This window comes from Phacochoerus africanus, chromosome 3 (assembly GCF_016906955.1).
Source record: "Phacochoerus africanus isolate WHEZ1 chromosome 3, ROS_Pafr_v1, whole genome shotgun sequence".
Taxonomy (NCBI): domain Eukaryota; kingdom Metazoa; phylum Chordata; class Mammalia; order Artiodactyla; family Suidae; genus Phacochoerus; species Phacochoerus africanus.
The window spans coordinates 24,155,451-24,173,165 of record NC_062546.1 but is presented as its reverse complement, the minus strand read 5'-3'; the positions used below and the strand labels follow the sequence as shown (position 1 = coordinate 24,173,165).

General features: G+C 36.9%; 1 protein-coding gene across 5 annotated transcripts in view; it reads right to left on the bottom strand.

Annotated features, from left to right (window-relative positions):
* The window catches only part of RBM39 (RNA binding motif protein 39), a 31,786-nt gene extending 14,685 nt beyond the window's left edge, over positions 1-17,101 (bottom strand). For 2 of the 5 annotated variants that reach the window (XM_047771202.1, XM_047771204.1), the window contains exons 1-9: positions 16,592-16,907; positions 15,918-15,981; positions 14,129-14,178; positions 9,435-9,629; positions 6,738-6,791; positions 4,920-5,037; positions 4,061-4,213; positions 2,339-2,476; positions 612-677 (exon numbers count right to left, since the gene is read on the bottom strand). In XM_047771202.1, the coding sequence (XP_047627158.1) occupies positions 612-677; positions 2,339-2,476; positions 4,061-4,213; positions 4,920-5,037; positions 6,738-6,791; positions 9,435-9,629; positions 14,129-14,178; positions 15,918-15,968 (825 nt within the window). In that variant the 5' untranslated portion in view covers positions 15,969-15,981; positions 16,592-16,907. Of the gene's footprint in view, positions 1-611; positions 678-2,338; positions 2,477-4,060; positions 4,214-4,919; positions 5,038-6,737; positions 6,792-6,887; positions 6,954-9,434; positions 9,630-14,128; positions 14,701-15,620; positions 15,694-15,917; positions 15,982-16,591 lie in introns of those variants that run through there. The other 3 variants (XM_047771200.1, XM_047771201.1, XM_047771205.1) reach the window with 3 other exon arrangements.
* Between the last annotated feature and the right edge of the window lie 614 nt (positions 17,102-17,715).

Below are 17,715 nucleotides of genomic sequence, written 5' to 3'. Positions count from 1 at the left end.
CAGGTAAAATGGATTTTGAATAAAACACAATTCCAAGGGACCTTAATGCAACTGACAAGGAAACGTCACACACACAAAAAAAGTCAAGAAGAGTGACTTCAGGAGTTCCTATTGTGGCTCAGTGGTAACAAACCCAACTAGTATCCATGAGGACTAGGGTTCGTTCAATCCCTGGCCTCACTCAGTGGGTTAAAGGATCCAGCACTGTTATGTGCTGTGGGGTAGGTCTCAGATGTGGCATAAATCTGGAGTGACTGTGGCTGTGCCGGAGGCTGGCGGCTACAGCTCTGATTCGACCCCTGGTCTGGGAACTTCCATATGCCACAGGTGCGACCCTAAAAAGCAAAGAAGTGTGACTTTCAACTACATGAAAAACTGGCGAAGCAAAGTGACCATGACCAAGACAAGTTTCATATTTGGTAGACACTTTTAGCTGAGAATTGACTACTGAGAGCAAACTAATTTAAACACACCTGAAAATACTAACTATACCCCTTTCCCTACTACCCGTAACTAATCTCCACTATCAATAACTGTTAATGTAACAATTTTACAATAAGCTACTCAGATCGAAACCTTAAGTCATAATGTTAATCATGGTAACTGCTTACTGTAATAAATCCGTATCCTTTGGATCGACCAGTTTCACTATCCATCATGAGCTGGATACTTTCAATCTAAAAACATAAACCACAATTAGTACTTACATAAGGCAAAGGAGGAGGTAAAAGTATTTTATTCATTGAAACATGATTTAAAATGTCTTCCCCCCAGCCCCACACCCAAAAAAATCTTCTGGAGTCCTAGAAACTCTTTAAAAAAGAAGTTATGCACTATGGAATAGGAAAAATGTTAAAACAATCTCAGTAAAATCTGGAGTTCCCATTGTGGTTCAGCGGAAACAAATCTGACTAACATACATGAGGACACAGGCTGATCTGGTGTTGCCATGAGCTATGGTGTAGGTTGCAGACCGGGCTGGAATCCTGCATTGCTGTGATTGTGGCCTAGGCCAGCAGCCCCAGCCTCGATTTAACCCCTAGCCTGGGAACTTCCATGTGCTGTTGGGTGCGGCCCTAAAGACAAAGAAAAAAACTTCACTAAAAATCTGATATCCTTTTAAAAATACAATCAGAAATGAAGTTAACTTTTCCTTCACATTATGCTTAAAAACACCAAACTTCAATTCTCAATTATGCCAGACATAATAAATTGCCCATACCTATGGAACAGTTAACTTTTAACTGTTGGAATAATTGAAAATAACACTAGATGTGGTTGGTGGTTGCACAACTCTTTGAACATACATGTTTACCTTGAATGAGGGAATTATATGAATTACATCACAATATTCCAATTAAGCAGACTATACATGGAAAGCATGAAAAATTAAAATAAGCCCCCATGTATTTCTTCATGTTCTAGTTGTTTCAGGAATAATCTTTTTGTAATGACTGATCGACTCATTATAATTATGATTTGTGCAACATTTGTATGTGTACATTTCCAATAAATAAAGCACCCACAAATATCAACACTCAAACTTTTTTATAACTATTGACACTTAAAACAGTGTAACAAAAGGATTGAGTGGGGCAGTGAAAAGAAAATGAAAAGTATACTCCACACCAAGAAACTTCTAAACCAGAGCATACCAATAACATTCATTCTAAATCTCTTAACTAAAATGAGGACAGTCGGAGTTCCCGTGGTGGCACAGTGGTTAACGAATCTGACTGGGAACCACGAGGTTGCAGGTTCGATCCCTGCCCTTGCTCAGTGGGTTAATGATCCAGCGTTGCCGTGAGCTGTGGTGTGGGTCGCAGACACAGCTCGGATCCTGCGCTGCTGTGGCTCTGGCGTAGGCCAGCGGCTATAGCTGTGATTCGACCCCTAGCCTGGAAACCTCCATATGCCACAGGAGCGGCCCAAGAAATGGCAAAAAGACAAAATAAGTAAATAAATAAATAAATAAAATAAAATGAGGACAGTGGTTAATGAACCCAACTAGCATCCATGAGGACTCGGGTTTGATCCCTGGCCTCGATCAATGGGTTAAGGATCCGGTGTTGCCTTGAGTTGTACCATAGTTCGCAGATGCAGTTCAGATCCTGCGTTACTGTGGCTCTGGTATAGGGTGGTGGCTACAGTTCCGAATGGACTCCTAGCCTGGGAATCTCCATATGCCAAGTTGTCACAAAAACTTTATAGAATCACCCCATCTCATTTGAACATTAATCTCATAGAAACATGACAAAGCAGATGAACAAAAATCATTTAGTTAACAGGCCTTGTTTTAAGATCCTGTTTCAGATCCACTGAAAAATTTGGACCTTACCCTTCCAAAAGGCTCAAAGATTCCCCGAAGCATATCTTCAGTTATGTTAAAGTGTAATGAGCCAACATAAAGCCTCATAGGTCCAGCACTTCCCTTTTGTAGATTGTTTGCCATTGCTGCAGCTCTGTTTTTTTCTGCCTACAAGTTAGATAAGACAAAATGCACATCATACACATCCATTTGCAATGAATAGATACAGTTTTATTAAACAGAGCAGTAAACCCCACCCAAACCTTAGGTGTGCTTAATGACAACTGATGTCAAAATTACATTAAATTATACATAAAAGCACAAATATTGTATGACTCCACTTACATGTGACTCTAATTAATGGCATTTTAACATACACTTATAATGGTTGAAATAAGTTTTAAGTTATACTACACATTTTACCACCATAAAAAAATTTTAAGAGTACATACAAAACTCATATATAAAGCGATTATGCAAAGCATTTCATACATGAAATGTGCTTAATCACAACCACATTATGACAAATCTAAAGCAACACCAGACGTTAAATGCGGAACGTTTATTTCCTGGAATTGTTAAATGCATTCATTATTCAGTAACATGAATGTGCTCTCCAGATCACTACCCACTTTGAATGTATTTACATTAATATAAACCAAACCAAGTAAACCATTCAGTTCAGCTACTTTCTCCCAGACCAAGTCCTCGAAGAAAGCAGTCCTCAATTTACATTCTACCAGAAGCTCCTTTTCTTTTAACAAACTAGGGCAACGTAGAACATTTTATATGTAATCAAACGATAAATACCCAGTATTACAAACTCCTACATCACTAAGCAGGACCTACCATAGGACCATAATTAAGAGCCTGATAGCAGTGTAATTGCAATTTCACTTTAGATATGGTTATACATTTTGTGCCTAAGGAATGATGTAAGCTTGATGAAGTAACCATATCATTTAGGAGGTATGGAGTACTTATTTCAGGGGTTTGAAAAGCAACTAACATGGCATTGTTATCTTGTATTGCTCAAAAATATTCTTTACATCCTATATTCTCCATTGTAAATAACTGAGTTGCCAGGAGGTAAACAGAAATCAACTTCTTTAATACAAAAAGCTACTGACAAAAAGCCTAAAATTACTTTCATACTATATTAATGCATGAAAATATCCCAATTTTTCCATACATAAATGAACAAAATTATTAACAATTTTTCTAAAGGCAACACTCAATTATTGTGGACCATGAGCAAAGAAGAATTAAATCATAATTTATCTTAAAAGATACTCTCAAAATAAATTAGTTCAAAAGAAATGATAGAACTGACAGCTAAGCTGTTCAAACTACTCTTAACATTATACAAGATCTTATACAAGCATGTATTTTAATACAGTGAAAATATTAAACTTGTAAAAAATGTCAAATCATGCCATTTGAAAGATATGAAGGGTAAAACATGTTCTTGGATGGTTTTATCTCCAAATAAGTCATTACAAATCAATATGCTTCTAAAACAAGCCCTCCAGTCTCTTGCTTACAACTTGTATTTAAATGGAATAGGATGATATTGACAACACACCTTTACCAACAAAATCAAGGTAAAAAAATTTTTTTAAAGCTACCCTGAGAACATCTAGTAAGTTGCGATTACATAAGGTACAAGGCACTACAGCACAACACTAAGCAATAGCCGATTTCTAGCACTATCAATGACCAAACCCTTAACCAAGAGAAAAAAAAAATTACCTGTGATGCCTGTACAATGATTGGCACTCCTAAAACCCGCTGGCCAGTTAATCCTATTGCTAGAGGCACTGAGCTAACATCAACAAACTCCACATAAGCAATTCCTTTGGAACGTCTTGAATTTCTATCAGAAATCATCCTCACATCTCGAACCTGAAAAGAAAACACACACTTAACAAAAGGTTCTGTTTGAGAACCCATTCACAATAGGCCTAACTTAAAGAGACAAGATGCAATGATACTGCAAAGAAAGCCACTGAAAAAAATTTAAATAGGTAAATTCATAAGCCCAATTAATTTACCAACATCTATCAACTCCAACAGTATAAACTTTCAGGAAGGCAAAAAAAAAAAAAAGTATCAAAAATAAATTCCCAGGGGAATTCCCGTGGTGGCTCAGTGGTTAATGAACCCAACTACAATCCATGAGGTTCAATCCCTGGCCTCACTCAGTGGGTTAAGGATCCAGTGTTACCGTGAGCTGTGGTGTACGTCAAAGATTAGGCTCAGACTGGCATTGATGTGTCTGTGGTACAGGCCGGCAGTTGTAGCTGATTCGACCCCTAGCCTGGGAACCTCCATATGCCTCAGGTGCAGCCCTAAAAAGAAAAAAAGAAAAGAAAAAAAAAGGGCAAAAGAAAAAAAGTAAACTCCCAGAATTCTCTGGTGGTTGAGTGGTTAAGGATGTGGTATTGTCACAGATATGACTTGGGTTCCATCTGCATGTCGCCCCCACCCCAATTCCCTAACCAAACCAAAAGTTTTGGAGTTTAGTTATTTTCTCATTTCATCCGTCTTCCTGAAAATGCCATTTGCAACTTGTTCTTGTGAGCTCCATAAACAGGCTAGGATTAATTACCTTTCCTACTGTGGAGAAAAATTCTTCCAAATCCCTTGGCCGAATTCTTGCTGCCAGCTGCATGCAGAAAACAGTCCTTGCATCTCTTTCCTCAGGAGTTAGATTATCAATAGGTTCCCTAACAGGAGTAAAGAACATGAAATTAACTTTACAACTTAATCTTTTAAAATAACTTTTAATGCACATTCTTCAGTAAACAGAATAAACTTTAATTAAACTATTGTCACTATATTCCCAAGCCCATTTCCCTATGATGTACATGAAATGGCCATAAAATTAATTCAGTGTGACTCAATGTCTTTAATATCCTAACAGTCTCTAAATGCTCCTTCTGATACCACACCTTTTATTATCAACACCAAAGTCCACTGGTCTCTGTCTTACAAATGGTACTTTTTTCAGGATAATAAAGGGCCAATCAGAAGTCTGGGAGTTTAACAACAGTCACAAGTAATAACCCTTGACTACCCACCAATGTTAGACTGGTCTAAAATTAGTAGCAAGGATGATTTCCCAAAAGGAAACCATAAAATGAAATTAAGTTTCATAATCACAAATGATAAACTTGCAAGTAGAACAAACCCTAACTGATCTGAATTTTACTTCACAAGTTGAGATAGATATATATGGAATAGTGAGGTAGTTGTTGTCTAAGACTCCACAAACGCACTATCCAACAAAATGTCTCTTGATGGTTAAGGAAACAGCAACAATTAGCAAATCAAAAATGAAAAGCAGATTTATCTACACAAATACAAGTAGTGAGATTTATTTTACTAATTTTTACAAATAGAGTACACTTCTAAATTTACAAAGGGAACTAAAGTCCCAAATAAACGAAAAAAGTAAAAGACCACAATAAATGAAATTTAACCTCATGAATTTCAAAGAGAAATAGCTGTCTATTGTTAACATCATCTTTTAGAAAGTATCACTAAGATTAAGGTTCTAAGTGAATTCTTAAAAATGTAATCATAAACATGATTCTTCTTAATTTAACTGTTGACATTCTCACGAAGTACTTCTGAAATACTCCACCTACCAAACTAAAGTACATTCCCTTGAGAAATCAGCAGGTAATCTTAAACCTATGAAAACAGATGTACAAAGCTGACTAGATCCAAAGAATGAGAAAAGGGGATTTTCTCATTAGAGAAAACTAAATATTAAAGCATAAAACCTCTCAATAAGTTACAAAGAGAGCTTTGAACATTAGCAAGTCTATCACCAAATCCTAGAGTTGGAATCAAGTAAATAACAAAACAAATCCAAAGTTAAAAGGTACTCTTTTAAGAGAAGCCTTAGCATCAGTTAGAAAACAATGCTACCATCATCTGGAACAAAATGTTCCATGAACCAAAATGGTAGATGGGACAGATATGTTACCTTTATTTACTTTACAGAAACATTCAAAAACATATTACTAGTGAAAAACAGATAATTTCTCTTAAGATTTTGGAAATTACTATTCTCAAGGGAGCATAATGATAACTCGTGTTCAACTATTTTCTCACAAGTAGTTAACTGAATACCTCCAAAGGAAAGTTTTCTACAGCTGCCATATTTAAAATTTTTAGTTAATACAAAGGAGAAATAAAAGCAGAGTATCTATACACTAAAATGGTAACTAATACTCTATTCTTTCTTATATGCAGTTATTGAAAACTTAGAAATTCACAATAGCACTCAAACTGCAAAAAAGAAGTCAAGATTTAACGATCCAAATTATGAAACGTCATTAAACTTAACTGTAGCATAAATTTTAAAAACTTATAAAAGCTAAAAGCTCAAAAGAAAAGAAAAAGTGACAATGGCTACCTGACAGGGCTCTTGTCTTTTCTGAATGGACTTTTGCTTCGGGAGCGTCGTCTGCTGCAAAGTTAAAAAGTTTCAAAAGTTACCTAAACAAGTACACCACATTAGTTCCTTGAAAAACAATTTAAACAATTCAGAAGTATGTTTAAAAACCTTAATTTGATGCTATGAGGCAACCCAATCTTTCCTCGGATGGCACTGTTAAATTTTGGTCCGGAGCTAAAAAGGAAACACAAAATTACACTAGTTACAGGGTTAGGGTCTTGCTAAGATCGCGTTCATGCGCTCTCCAGCAAGTTTAACATTGTTCAGGCTGCTTGTTTTCCACCTCAATTATGAAGAGGAAATAAAGAGACTTTTCTTCTCTTAACTCTATCCCAAGCAAACTGCTCTTAGTTATCCATCCTGGACCACTGAGAGGTGCCAAGACCAAAGGTTTTCAGCCTCAAAATTTATAACATTATGAAAATGCTCAATTTTCAGCCTAGTCTTCTTTAATTGTATATTATGAATACATTCCTGAGGTTTAAGGAAAAAAACACAACGTAGAAAATTACCCTGAACTTCCCTCACACCAAGAGTTACTGTAATTAACAATTCAGTGTGCATCTCTGCAGATTCTTCCTCAGGAATATACATATATAAATACACATATACAATATTCATGTCCTCTTGTTTGAGGAACTTCTTTTTTAGAAGGTGGGGGACTAATTACTCACATAATCATGTAACTCCAACTTCCCATTTAATAGTATTGAGTCTCAGAGACTGCATATAAATATATTTAGCATGCCATACACTTTAGTCCTTTGTGACAAAATAGTCCGTAATAAAGATGTGAAGGAAGTTCATCAATTCTTCAGTAAAATTATTTTTTTCAGGACTTGACATATTAAAGGAGTGTTTTCAAAAAAGATCACAAAAGTAACATTATAAAAAAATCTTTACTCTGTAGTCTAGAAAATTCTAAAAAGGCCCAGTAGTTTATGGGCCTTTTATTTTGAAAAAACCAAGCTAACTTAAAAGGATAGGGTCAGATCCCTCAGTGCTCATCCTGCTATCCTTTACCAGAAGGGTAGCAAAATGAAAATTTCTGGTGGTCTTTGATGAAAACGTTAGGATTTGTTTTCATGGACTCCACATGTACCTATTACCACCCAAGCCGTTACAAATAAAATTGTATTAAATGGGTCCTTTACAAATCACAGTAATAGTGATAAATTAAGAGTATACATTTATTGGATAAATAAGAACCTATAAGCTATATCCTTTCCCCTTTATTTGTAAAAGTGTCCGTTACTACTTTGGTAGTTAAAAATCAACCTGAAACCAAATATAAGAATCAATCATTTTTAAGTCAGACCAGGATCACAGGCTGACTTTGAGTAACTCATCACTGATCAAAGATAATCAGTGATCATTCAGAATTTATTAAAGGTCCCCTCCATTTAGCTCATTGTTACAAAAGAATGCAGTAAATTTTGATAAACTGTACGAAAAGCAAAGTATTTTCTAATAAAGCACTCAGTTAAAATAACATTGTGGTCCTTTTCCAGCTGTTAAAAACTTTGTAAAATAATCAGCTAGGAGGACCTTAGAGAACAAGGAGCTCTTTTATTGAAGAGTCAGAATCACAACTCATAGTGTTACTAACTTTATCAGCTTCAAATAACATCAAAGTATTTCATTGATAGCAGCAAGTATTGTGAGTGCTTTAACTTACATTCTCTTCTCCTTCAAGACTCATTAACAGCTTATCTGTTAGTGGTTACCGCCTTGTTAAAAGATGAGAAAACTAAAGCTTAAGAGCGTTTAACTTAAGAGCGTTTCTTAACCAATAAAGTCAAGGCTAACTCAAGGACTATTCTCTGAATTTCATCTTAAACCATTGAAGTTTTAAAGAGAAACTGTTAATTTTAATATATCCTATCCCATCATTTACAACAGTATATTTATTAGTAGGAAAGAACACCATAAAGCACTAGGGATTGTGGGATTCAATCTCTACTTAAGTGGGCTCTTTCAAAAGTCATTAATACAGTTTAGCTTTTAAAAAATGATAACGAAACATTTCCAACTTGTTTAAATAACCACTTCTGAATTTCCATGGTAACTTAACCTTCAAAGCACTTTTAGTGCCCTTTTATTAAAAAATATACAAAGATGTGTGATGAGCCCCCAATATAGTCATTATCAAGAAGCATACACTAAATTCAATTGGTCTGCCATTTCAGCTGGAAACAGCCACACAGACAAGTTGGTTAACTAATTACATATTTGACTAATTATATAAACTTGTAATTTGTATCGGTCAGATTTTAAAAAAATTTAAATTTATGTTCAGTAAAGAATACTGTAATAGTTCACACACCTTTAAGCTTTCATATATTTGGCATTACAATAAAAGTCTTTTTTAAAAAGCACTTTAATGCTTTAGTCTAGTTTGAATTGGCATACAGTTAAAATATTTTTAAATGGAGTAACAAAAAATACTCTGTATGCCTAGTAAAACAAACATTATGTATCTGTCCACATATTTATTTCTACTGGACTTTTCAATGCCAATATCTTTACTTAATACTTTTACACTAATCATATTGAAAAATACAATTCCACAATTCAAATCGAGCAGGTTACATTGCTATCTGGATACCCAGAGAAATCTGTCAAACCAGTATCATCATAATTGTATCTACATACTAAGGACTCCTGTAGCGGCCTCTGAATCTTCTATCTCGACTTCTTGAACGGCTCCGTCTCCTTTCTTTGCTTCTACTTCGCTTCCTTTCACGGCTTTTGCTCTTTTTCCTTTCTCTATCTCTACTTCGTTTCCGTTCTTTACTTTTGCTTCTTTTTCGCTCATGACTACGACTTCTGCTCTTGCTTTTTTTCCTCCTGAGAAGAAAAAAATTCACTGTTACCTGGCTGGTTTAACAATCTGCCAAAATATACTTCCTCTTATGGTCAGAAATTTTATCTTTTTGTAAATTTATTTTAGTATTTTTACTATCATACAGTGATACATAATCACTTAAGGAAAAATAATTCCTGGGTAAGGTAAACACAATGCCCCACCTTTGCCTTCTACTAGTGAAAATCAACAGTCAGTTGACAGTCGTTTGAGAATGCAGGAACTATTACGATCTTTTTTGAGTCAGGTATAACTTTAACAAAGAAAGGGCCTGCTGGTTGGTATAGATCAAAACCTGAACTTTTAAATATAGTCTGACCATCACGTAAGTGGCCAACAATATTACCGTAATTCACAAAAGACAATAAAAGTTTTAATAGAATAACATTAAGTATTGGTGCTGGATCTTATATAAAAACTGTCATTAAATACACTTTTTTCAAGTAGGCCATTTTTGACCCAATTTACACATATGTATTTTATACTTTTAAAAGGCCATACAATCACACTATTTTGCTTTTCATAGGCAAAATTACAAGTAATGACAAAGGACAATAAAACTAATGCAGTAAAATGCATTCTGACACTTCAAGACCTTACTTAATGTAACCATTTCAGATACTTTCTTTGAAAAGTTGTGTACACCAGATAATGGAGTATGCCATTTTTATGTCAGTTTATACAAGCCTGTGGGGTACAATCAAAACAAGAATCAACACCTTTTTAAGTCTTTTTAAGTCAAACTCTGAAAGGTAAAAAAGCCAGTCAGTCCTATCTTTCTGTTCATTTCTGCATTCTTCACAGCATACCACCCAGTCATTTCATAATTATATCTTGTAATCTGTACCTCTGTCATCACCCAAATTTTACTTAAGAGGTGCCTTCAGATATTCCAATATAAATTGAAAGACATTTCAAAATAAACTTATCCACTAAAATGTCATTCTGTAGTGGCAAAAGATTATTAAACATTTTGACAACTCTACATCATTTGGAAATTTAACTGTTTAGTCCTTATTAAAGCAAAAGTTAGCACAAGAGCAATTGAAGTCTGCCTCAAAACCTGTAAGCAGGTCATCTTAGAGTGCATTGAAAATAGAAAATGAAGACACCCACCTTCTGGAATCTTGAAACCCACACTCCAATCACAAGGAGATGTAGAGCTTTCCAAGGAGGCAGAAACTTTGTCTAAAATTTCAAGATAATCCACCTGACTGTCAGAAATGTATATGCTAGGTAGCACATGACAGAAAATTAGGCTACACTCGTTACTTATATAGAAGTTATCAAAGCAATGCCCAGAAGGGCAACAGATAACATTCCAACTTTGTTGCCTAAAAAACCTAACACTATCTCATACACTAAAGAATACTGTTAGCTATAATTGAAAAGTCCTAAATATTATCAACTGGGGACAAAGTAAAAGTAACTCCATCCCCCACAAAAAGAACAGACAAAATAAAGTTTTGCTCTGCTCACAAATGGCCCACTGCAGAGAGGCAGCCAACCTCCCAATTTACCTCTTTTTAGGCCCAATATTCATTCTGCCAAAGGAAAGGATTCAAAAATTGAAGAACTAATTTTAACTTAAGGTCTTCCTAGGACTTTTTATAAATGAGCCCCCACCCACATCTGAAGGCAACCCCAGACAGGTAAACAGACAGCAACATACTAAGACACTCAGAAATACAGTCTTCTTTATAAAAGCCCAGACAAAAATTTAAGGGTGCAAGAAAGCAGTATATACTTCTCTGTAACAAAAATGAAGCTTCAAAGAACATTAAGTTAACTAAAGAAGGGTTATCAAAATCCACACTAATAGTCAAATCCTGTTACAACTTAAAAGGGACTTTCCAAAGTCTTTAGTGGCAGTGGAATTTTGTACTGAACATCATTGAAGTAAATGGTCCACTGGGCTGGGCCTTTGGACTTTTTGGTTATATGGCCTCTGCTGTAAAGGTGTTTTGCTATAACTGGATTTGACCTCTTCCATGTAAGAAGATCTAAATTTTAAATGCAAAGTACTCTGGAAAATAAGAAAAAAAAATAGAAAAGTCATTTATTCCAAAATTTATAATCCATACCACAGTAGCCAATATATTTCAACTGTGTCATGTTATTTTTTTTTTTGAGTAATTACTTTTTTGAGTAATTCCTAAATAGCTTAACTGAATGTATGCTGGCTTAAATTTTGCAAGACTGGGTACACTAACAAATAATACACCCACGAAGGCAAGCTCAGGCGCTTAAAAAGGTATACTTTACAGTCTTGCCAACCTCAGGGGTATAGCTCTTCAGAAGAAGGCTAACAGATAACCAATTATGTTTTATTAAACTTAGTTCCTTTTACTATTACCTGTACATAACTGAATGTATGTACTGAGAATTACTGGTTTTGAAAAGTAGTATCTGCTCAACTCTCAATTTCTCAGAATGTGCATTTTCTTACTACCTTAAACTATATCCCAATACTCAATGGCTTTAAGAAAAAAAAAACGTTTTAGGATGAAAAATGCAACATGGCATCTTCCTTTGGTTAAGAGACTTAATTTATAATAAAGACTAAAGCATAGAATATTTTGCTTGTGTTATAATTTATCTATCCCTAAAAATAAAAATTTCCTCCTAGATAACTTTCAAATTAATTTCACATTAATTCCCTTTAGAAAAAAATGGGTGATCAGTTCTTGACTGTGAACAAGTGAGTCATTTTTTAAATAACCTTTAACTGAGGATGAGAAGTCTGACAGAAATAATCTGTACGTTTAAAAAGAAACTAGATGACAGCCGAAGTTCAGAAAATGTTCCTTTAAGAATCCTATGGCCAATTAAAGAAAACTGTCCATTCTTCTATTTAGTCCCATAAGACTCTATACATTAGATATATAAAGACCACTAAGCACCAGTCATCGAGAGCTTGATGCTAAATTTCCTTATAAACCTTGGCAGTCTGAATGAGCATGGCTGCAGGATAAAAACAAGCATAAAACGGAGATGGTGTTAGTAGCAAGGAATGACATCTAAGAATGGTAGGACAAAGAAGGCATGTGCCCTATAGTGCATGTCCTCATTCCTTTGGCACTTAGGGTGAGATCTTCATTCACCCACTAGGTCTGATATCTAGATACTGAATAACCTTGATTTAAATGAATATCCCTTCCTAAATTTTCTAAATTCCTAGAATTGCAAATCAGAACTATTAATTAGGAAACTTCCTTGAGTAAAAGGTCTAAAACCAGAGAATATTAAACTATGCAATGATTGGTTAATTACCTCAAATCTCTACGATTCAAGACTAAACCCATCCCAATACTTAAGGGTTACTGGCGAAGAACTCTAAGTCTCTCATCTAAGCAGAAAAAATACAGGACATTTTCTACAAATTGAATCACTTTGATCCAATTACTACCACATTATTCTACAAGGTTAGGTTATTATAAGAATATTGGTGTAGTAAAGCATGAACAATCCAGTCTGACAATTTCATCTATTTTACGAAATTATATTAACTTATGTAACAAAGCCATTGTGAGCATATTGAGGTAGTACATTGTGAAGCAATTTAAGCTCTTGGAAGAGCCAAAAAGAATCAAATAAGTGGCTTAATTTTACCATTTTTCAGTAAATTATGAAGTCATGAGCACAACCAAATGTTTGACTATGACATCACCAAGGCTAATAAAACAGCTTAATGTTTATAACACTAACCACTGAATCACTAATTTTAGAGCTCAAGGAAAACTCCAAGAATAGGATCTGATCTCATAAAGTGGATCTGGTTTTACACTGTTTATTTAGAGTTTTTGTATATTGTATTCTGTTCTAGTCTGCAGCAAGTGGGTTCCTATTAAGGGTTATTCATTTAACCCAAGTAACATGCATAAATATACAGTCTTTTAAAACTCCATTCTCATTAAGTCTATCAGTTGAAAAAGCTTAAGACTAGAAAGCCACATTAAGAAGTACTTAACTATGCTGTAACATTACTACAAAAAGAGCCTTTAAAAGCATCAAGGGGCATAAATAATTCACGGCTCTGACTCCTTCAGTAATTTAGAGCAAATGATTCTTTTCCACAGGCTGGTTACTACCTTCCTCTTCCTAACCCATCGATCTTCAGTTGCTACAACAGTTCTATTGATAACATCACTAAATAAATATTAAGCCGTACTTAATAACTTTAAGACAAAAGACAAGGTCTAAATACAGCAACTCTTATCCGGATTGTCATGGATGGACTTATAATGGCAAAGTGTCCAAAAGGTCCCTGAAACCATATCCTGAAATCTAGGGAAAGAGTCCATTGTTTCACATCCTCAAATAGTGTCTCGAACCAAAAAGTAAAGGAGATCCACTTTTCTAAAACAGTCAAAGAAAAGCTTCAGGAGGAAACCTTAGGTTTGATGCTTTAGCCACAGGAATACAACTTAAGATTTCAATCACATAAAGTTCCCCCCAACCCAAGTCCCTTCTTAAAACTTACTTTTTGCTACGTTCTTCATGGCCGTTAGCACTGCTCAACTTGTTCTCATCCTAAGCAGGGTTGATAGAAGAACATCATGAGGACGAAGTGGTAACATTTCAAGTTGTCAAAGGGTAAAGGGAACAGGAATAAGAAAATACAAAACAATTTTAAAACTAATTACTTATTTACAGTTTAACATGGAAAGCTATAAAAAAATTTAGATGGGTATGTGTTTAACCACTTTGTTGCTTACAATTAAGTCATCAAGATACAAAAATAAAAATGCATATTAACATGTTAAATTTTATTTTCTTATATAGTTAGATATTAAGTTATCCAGATATACAGTGTTGAAGTGGTTAAAGAGAATTTCTATAAAACATGAAGTCCTGTTTTGAGTTTTATTCCATGTGCTATGGCCCCTTTGGTCAGTACCATGGCTCTATTTCTGCCTAAGCCCCAAGTGGCCATGCTAGCAGCCAGCCACTATCGATTTCCTGTGACCGATGCCATTCCTGAGATCTTCGCCCATTTCCGTTGGAGGGTTGGGACTGTAAGAGCTTGATGCCACCTCTGTCACACATCTCGCCCTGAAGCAAACAGGGATTCACACTGCTTTAGTAATGTTGACTTCCAAGAACCCAAGAAAGTCAATTAATAATCCACCAGTCCAGCCTAAACATTTCCTACTTCCATACCTGTTTACATGGAATTACAACCACGTTAAACTAAGACACAGAATCTTAACATTAAAATAGAAAAGTAGCTCTTCAAGAGTCTAAGCATTATGAAACTACACACAGTATTCAAAGCTTTAAAGATTCATCCAAATTGGTACCACATGGTCGAGCTATACACTCCAAAACAAATGTATTATTTTTAAAAGCGCAGTGTTTATTTTAAAGTTTGATCACATCAGTTATAGGCGTATAAGTGCTAACTTACAAAGCTTACAGTTTTCGACATCAGTGATAATGCATGCAATACTGCTATTTTCACCACCAACCGGTGAAAGAATGAAACACACTATTTCTACTGTGATATTGAAATGGGTCAAAGGCTATATTAGCCAAACTAATTCCTTTGTAGATTTTAGTGTGAAATATTATGGCAGGGACTAATTAAAAATATGGAGAACAGTAAAAACAGTCATTAAGTGACTATAAGTTGTGATACTGCTTCTTTTGCTTTAAGAAATTTTTTCTCTATTCAGGGATCCAAGAATTTTAGTGATTTTTAACTGAGCAGCAGATGCCTGTTTTAACATTTACTATCACCAGTCTTATATGTAGGATAAATTTTAAATCTCACCCATGTCTTCTTGTAAGACTTGTCTTATTTAAAGATTTGCTTGCCACAGACTGGTTATGCTTTGTTATTCTTGGACCCCTGCTGTTTTCCCAAACCACTACATTCACCTTTTTGCTATACCAAACTGGAGCTGGTAATTCTTAGTTGAGTCATTTTACCTAGGGGACCACGGTACAGCGATAAGTCACTCAATTACTACCTTATGATTGACAGTTCACACTGGAATCAAAGGTGAATTCATGGGAGTAGAGGTGAGATATCGTTAGGCAAGTCTACAAAGAGAGATAGATGGGCATTTATTCATCACGCTGAAGTGAAACTACTGCACAATATTATTACATCAATAGCATATATTTACTTTTGTAAGTTATAGTAATGCATCTCTGATAAGATAAATCAAGAGGGCTCCGGGAGGTTAGTCTACATTTCAGCAGTAGTTTCGTGAATATTGCTAAATTAAGAAATAGATAAACCTCACCGACATGTTTTTTCTCACCTTCTTGTAAGGAGCCTCAAGCATTGCTTCAATATCAATATCGTCTGCCATTTTCTCTAAACGCCTAGAGTTAAGAATGAAAATTAAGTGAGTAAACATTTAAAAATTCTGCCAGATTTTCTTCTTACCCGACGTACTCCAAAACTTAACAAAAGCCACAAAGATTGATTCAAGTGGGACTTTAGCAGGCTTGGCAATCAAACATGAAATGTCCTCAAGACCGGTAACGCTAAAGCGGATTAACTACCCGATTTTTAAAAATCCCAATTACTCAAAAACAGAACCCAAGACCAACGAGCGAAAGCGCCTCTTTCCGCGCAAAACCCGCGCTGCCATTTTAGGGGCAAAGGGAAACTCCCTTGGTTGGGAGGGGTTGTGTGCCATGGCAGCGTTCGGCTGGCGCCATGTTGGGAGGTCGCGGCCGGCCCAGGCCTCCAAAGGACAGGTCCCCATCTGCCCGCGGCCCCTCTAGAAGCCGTACCACCCCCAAACTCTGAAATCTCCCCGACCGGAAAAGGGCGCGGTCGCCGAAATTAAATTAAACCTATTTCTGGAGAACTGCTCCCCCACCCCAATCCCGCCGCATGAGACGGCCTAAGAAGTGCCCATCAACCCAGAAAAAAACCAAACTCAAAAAAACGGTAACATTATGCGAATCCGCGACGCCCCCTTACCTGCGTGGCCTTTCGGGCCCCTGCGGTGCTTGGGTTCGGAAAGAGGGGGGCTGCTGCTGCTTCTGCTGCTGCCGCCGCTGGTGCAACTGTTAAGCCGCTAGGCCCAGGCCGCGATACCGCCCAGCCCGAATTTCGGGCTCCAAGAGCGGATAGGCCCAAACGAATCTAAAAAAAACAATGGGATTAAAGGAGCCCACGCGGGAGTTATGGATGGCGGCTTCGGCAGCACCGGATCCACCCCTGCGACAGCTTCGGCAGGCTCTCTGAAATGGCGGCCGCTGCTTCCCCGTACTCACACTCAGCAACACACATACACACACACAAACACACGGGGCCTCACAGAGCTCTCAGCACGGGCTCTCGCGAGAAGTTGCCCCTACTTCTAGGCCAGAAAGGCCAAAACATCGCGAGAATAAGCATGGGGCCCTAGTGACCATAGCCCAATCTCGCGCAATGATTGCGCCACAGATATTCCCATCCCCCACCCGGGGAGCCGCTTTTGACTCCCCCCTCCAGATAGGCTTCCTCATCTCGCGAGACGGCGCGAGTCGCTAAACGCGAAGGCAGTTGGTGCATTTTCTGTCAATCTGATACAAAACTCTAAGCTGAATGGAGCTCGGTGGTTGCCGCCTCCTCGCGACACCACCCCATAACCGTCTGAAGGTTTCTCCCTCAGAGATGACGGCTTCTCCCCTCCCCCGCGCTCCCCACCTAGATGTCCGTCAAGGTCGCCATAAAGCGACCTAATCCAAATGGTGGATGAATAAAACGAAAACGAAAATCATATGTGGATTTTCCGGCAGGGGCGAGAACGGAGTGAAAAGCATGTAAGAGATAAGGCAAGAGGAGATGTACAGGGGTAGGGGGCTAAGGCTGTAGAACAGAAACTGGGTTTCCTCGGCCTTTTGGAACCACTGGATTAAGGCGCTGCGTCTTCTGTCGATCTTCAAAACAGTAGTGGGAAGTAGTGGGAAAAGGCAAAGAGAAGGTGAAAAAATACTGCTTTCTTTGGCAGGGGGCCAAGTTTGTGCCCTCCGAATTTATAGCCTGGCCTTGTGTCGGGGTTGCTATTGTTTCTTCAAAAATATCCCCCATTCCCCTGGGACTTGGACCCTCCCTCCCAG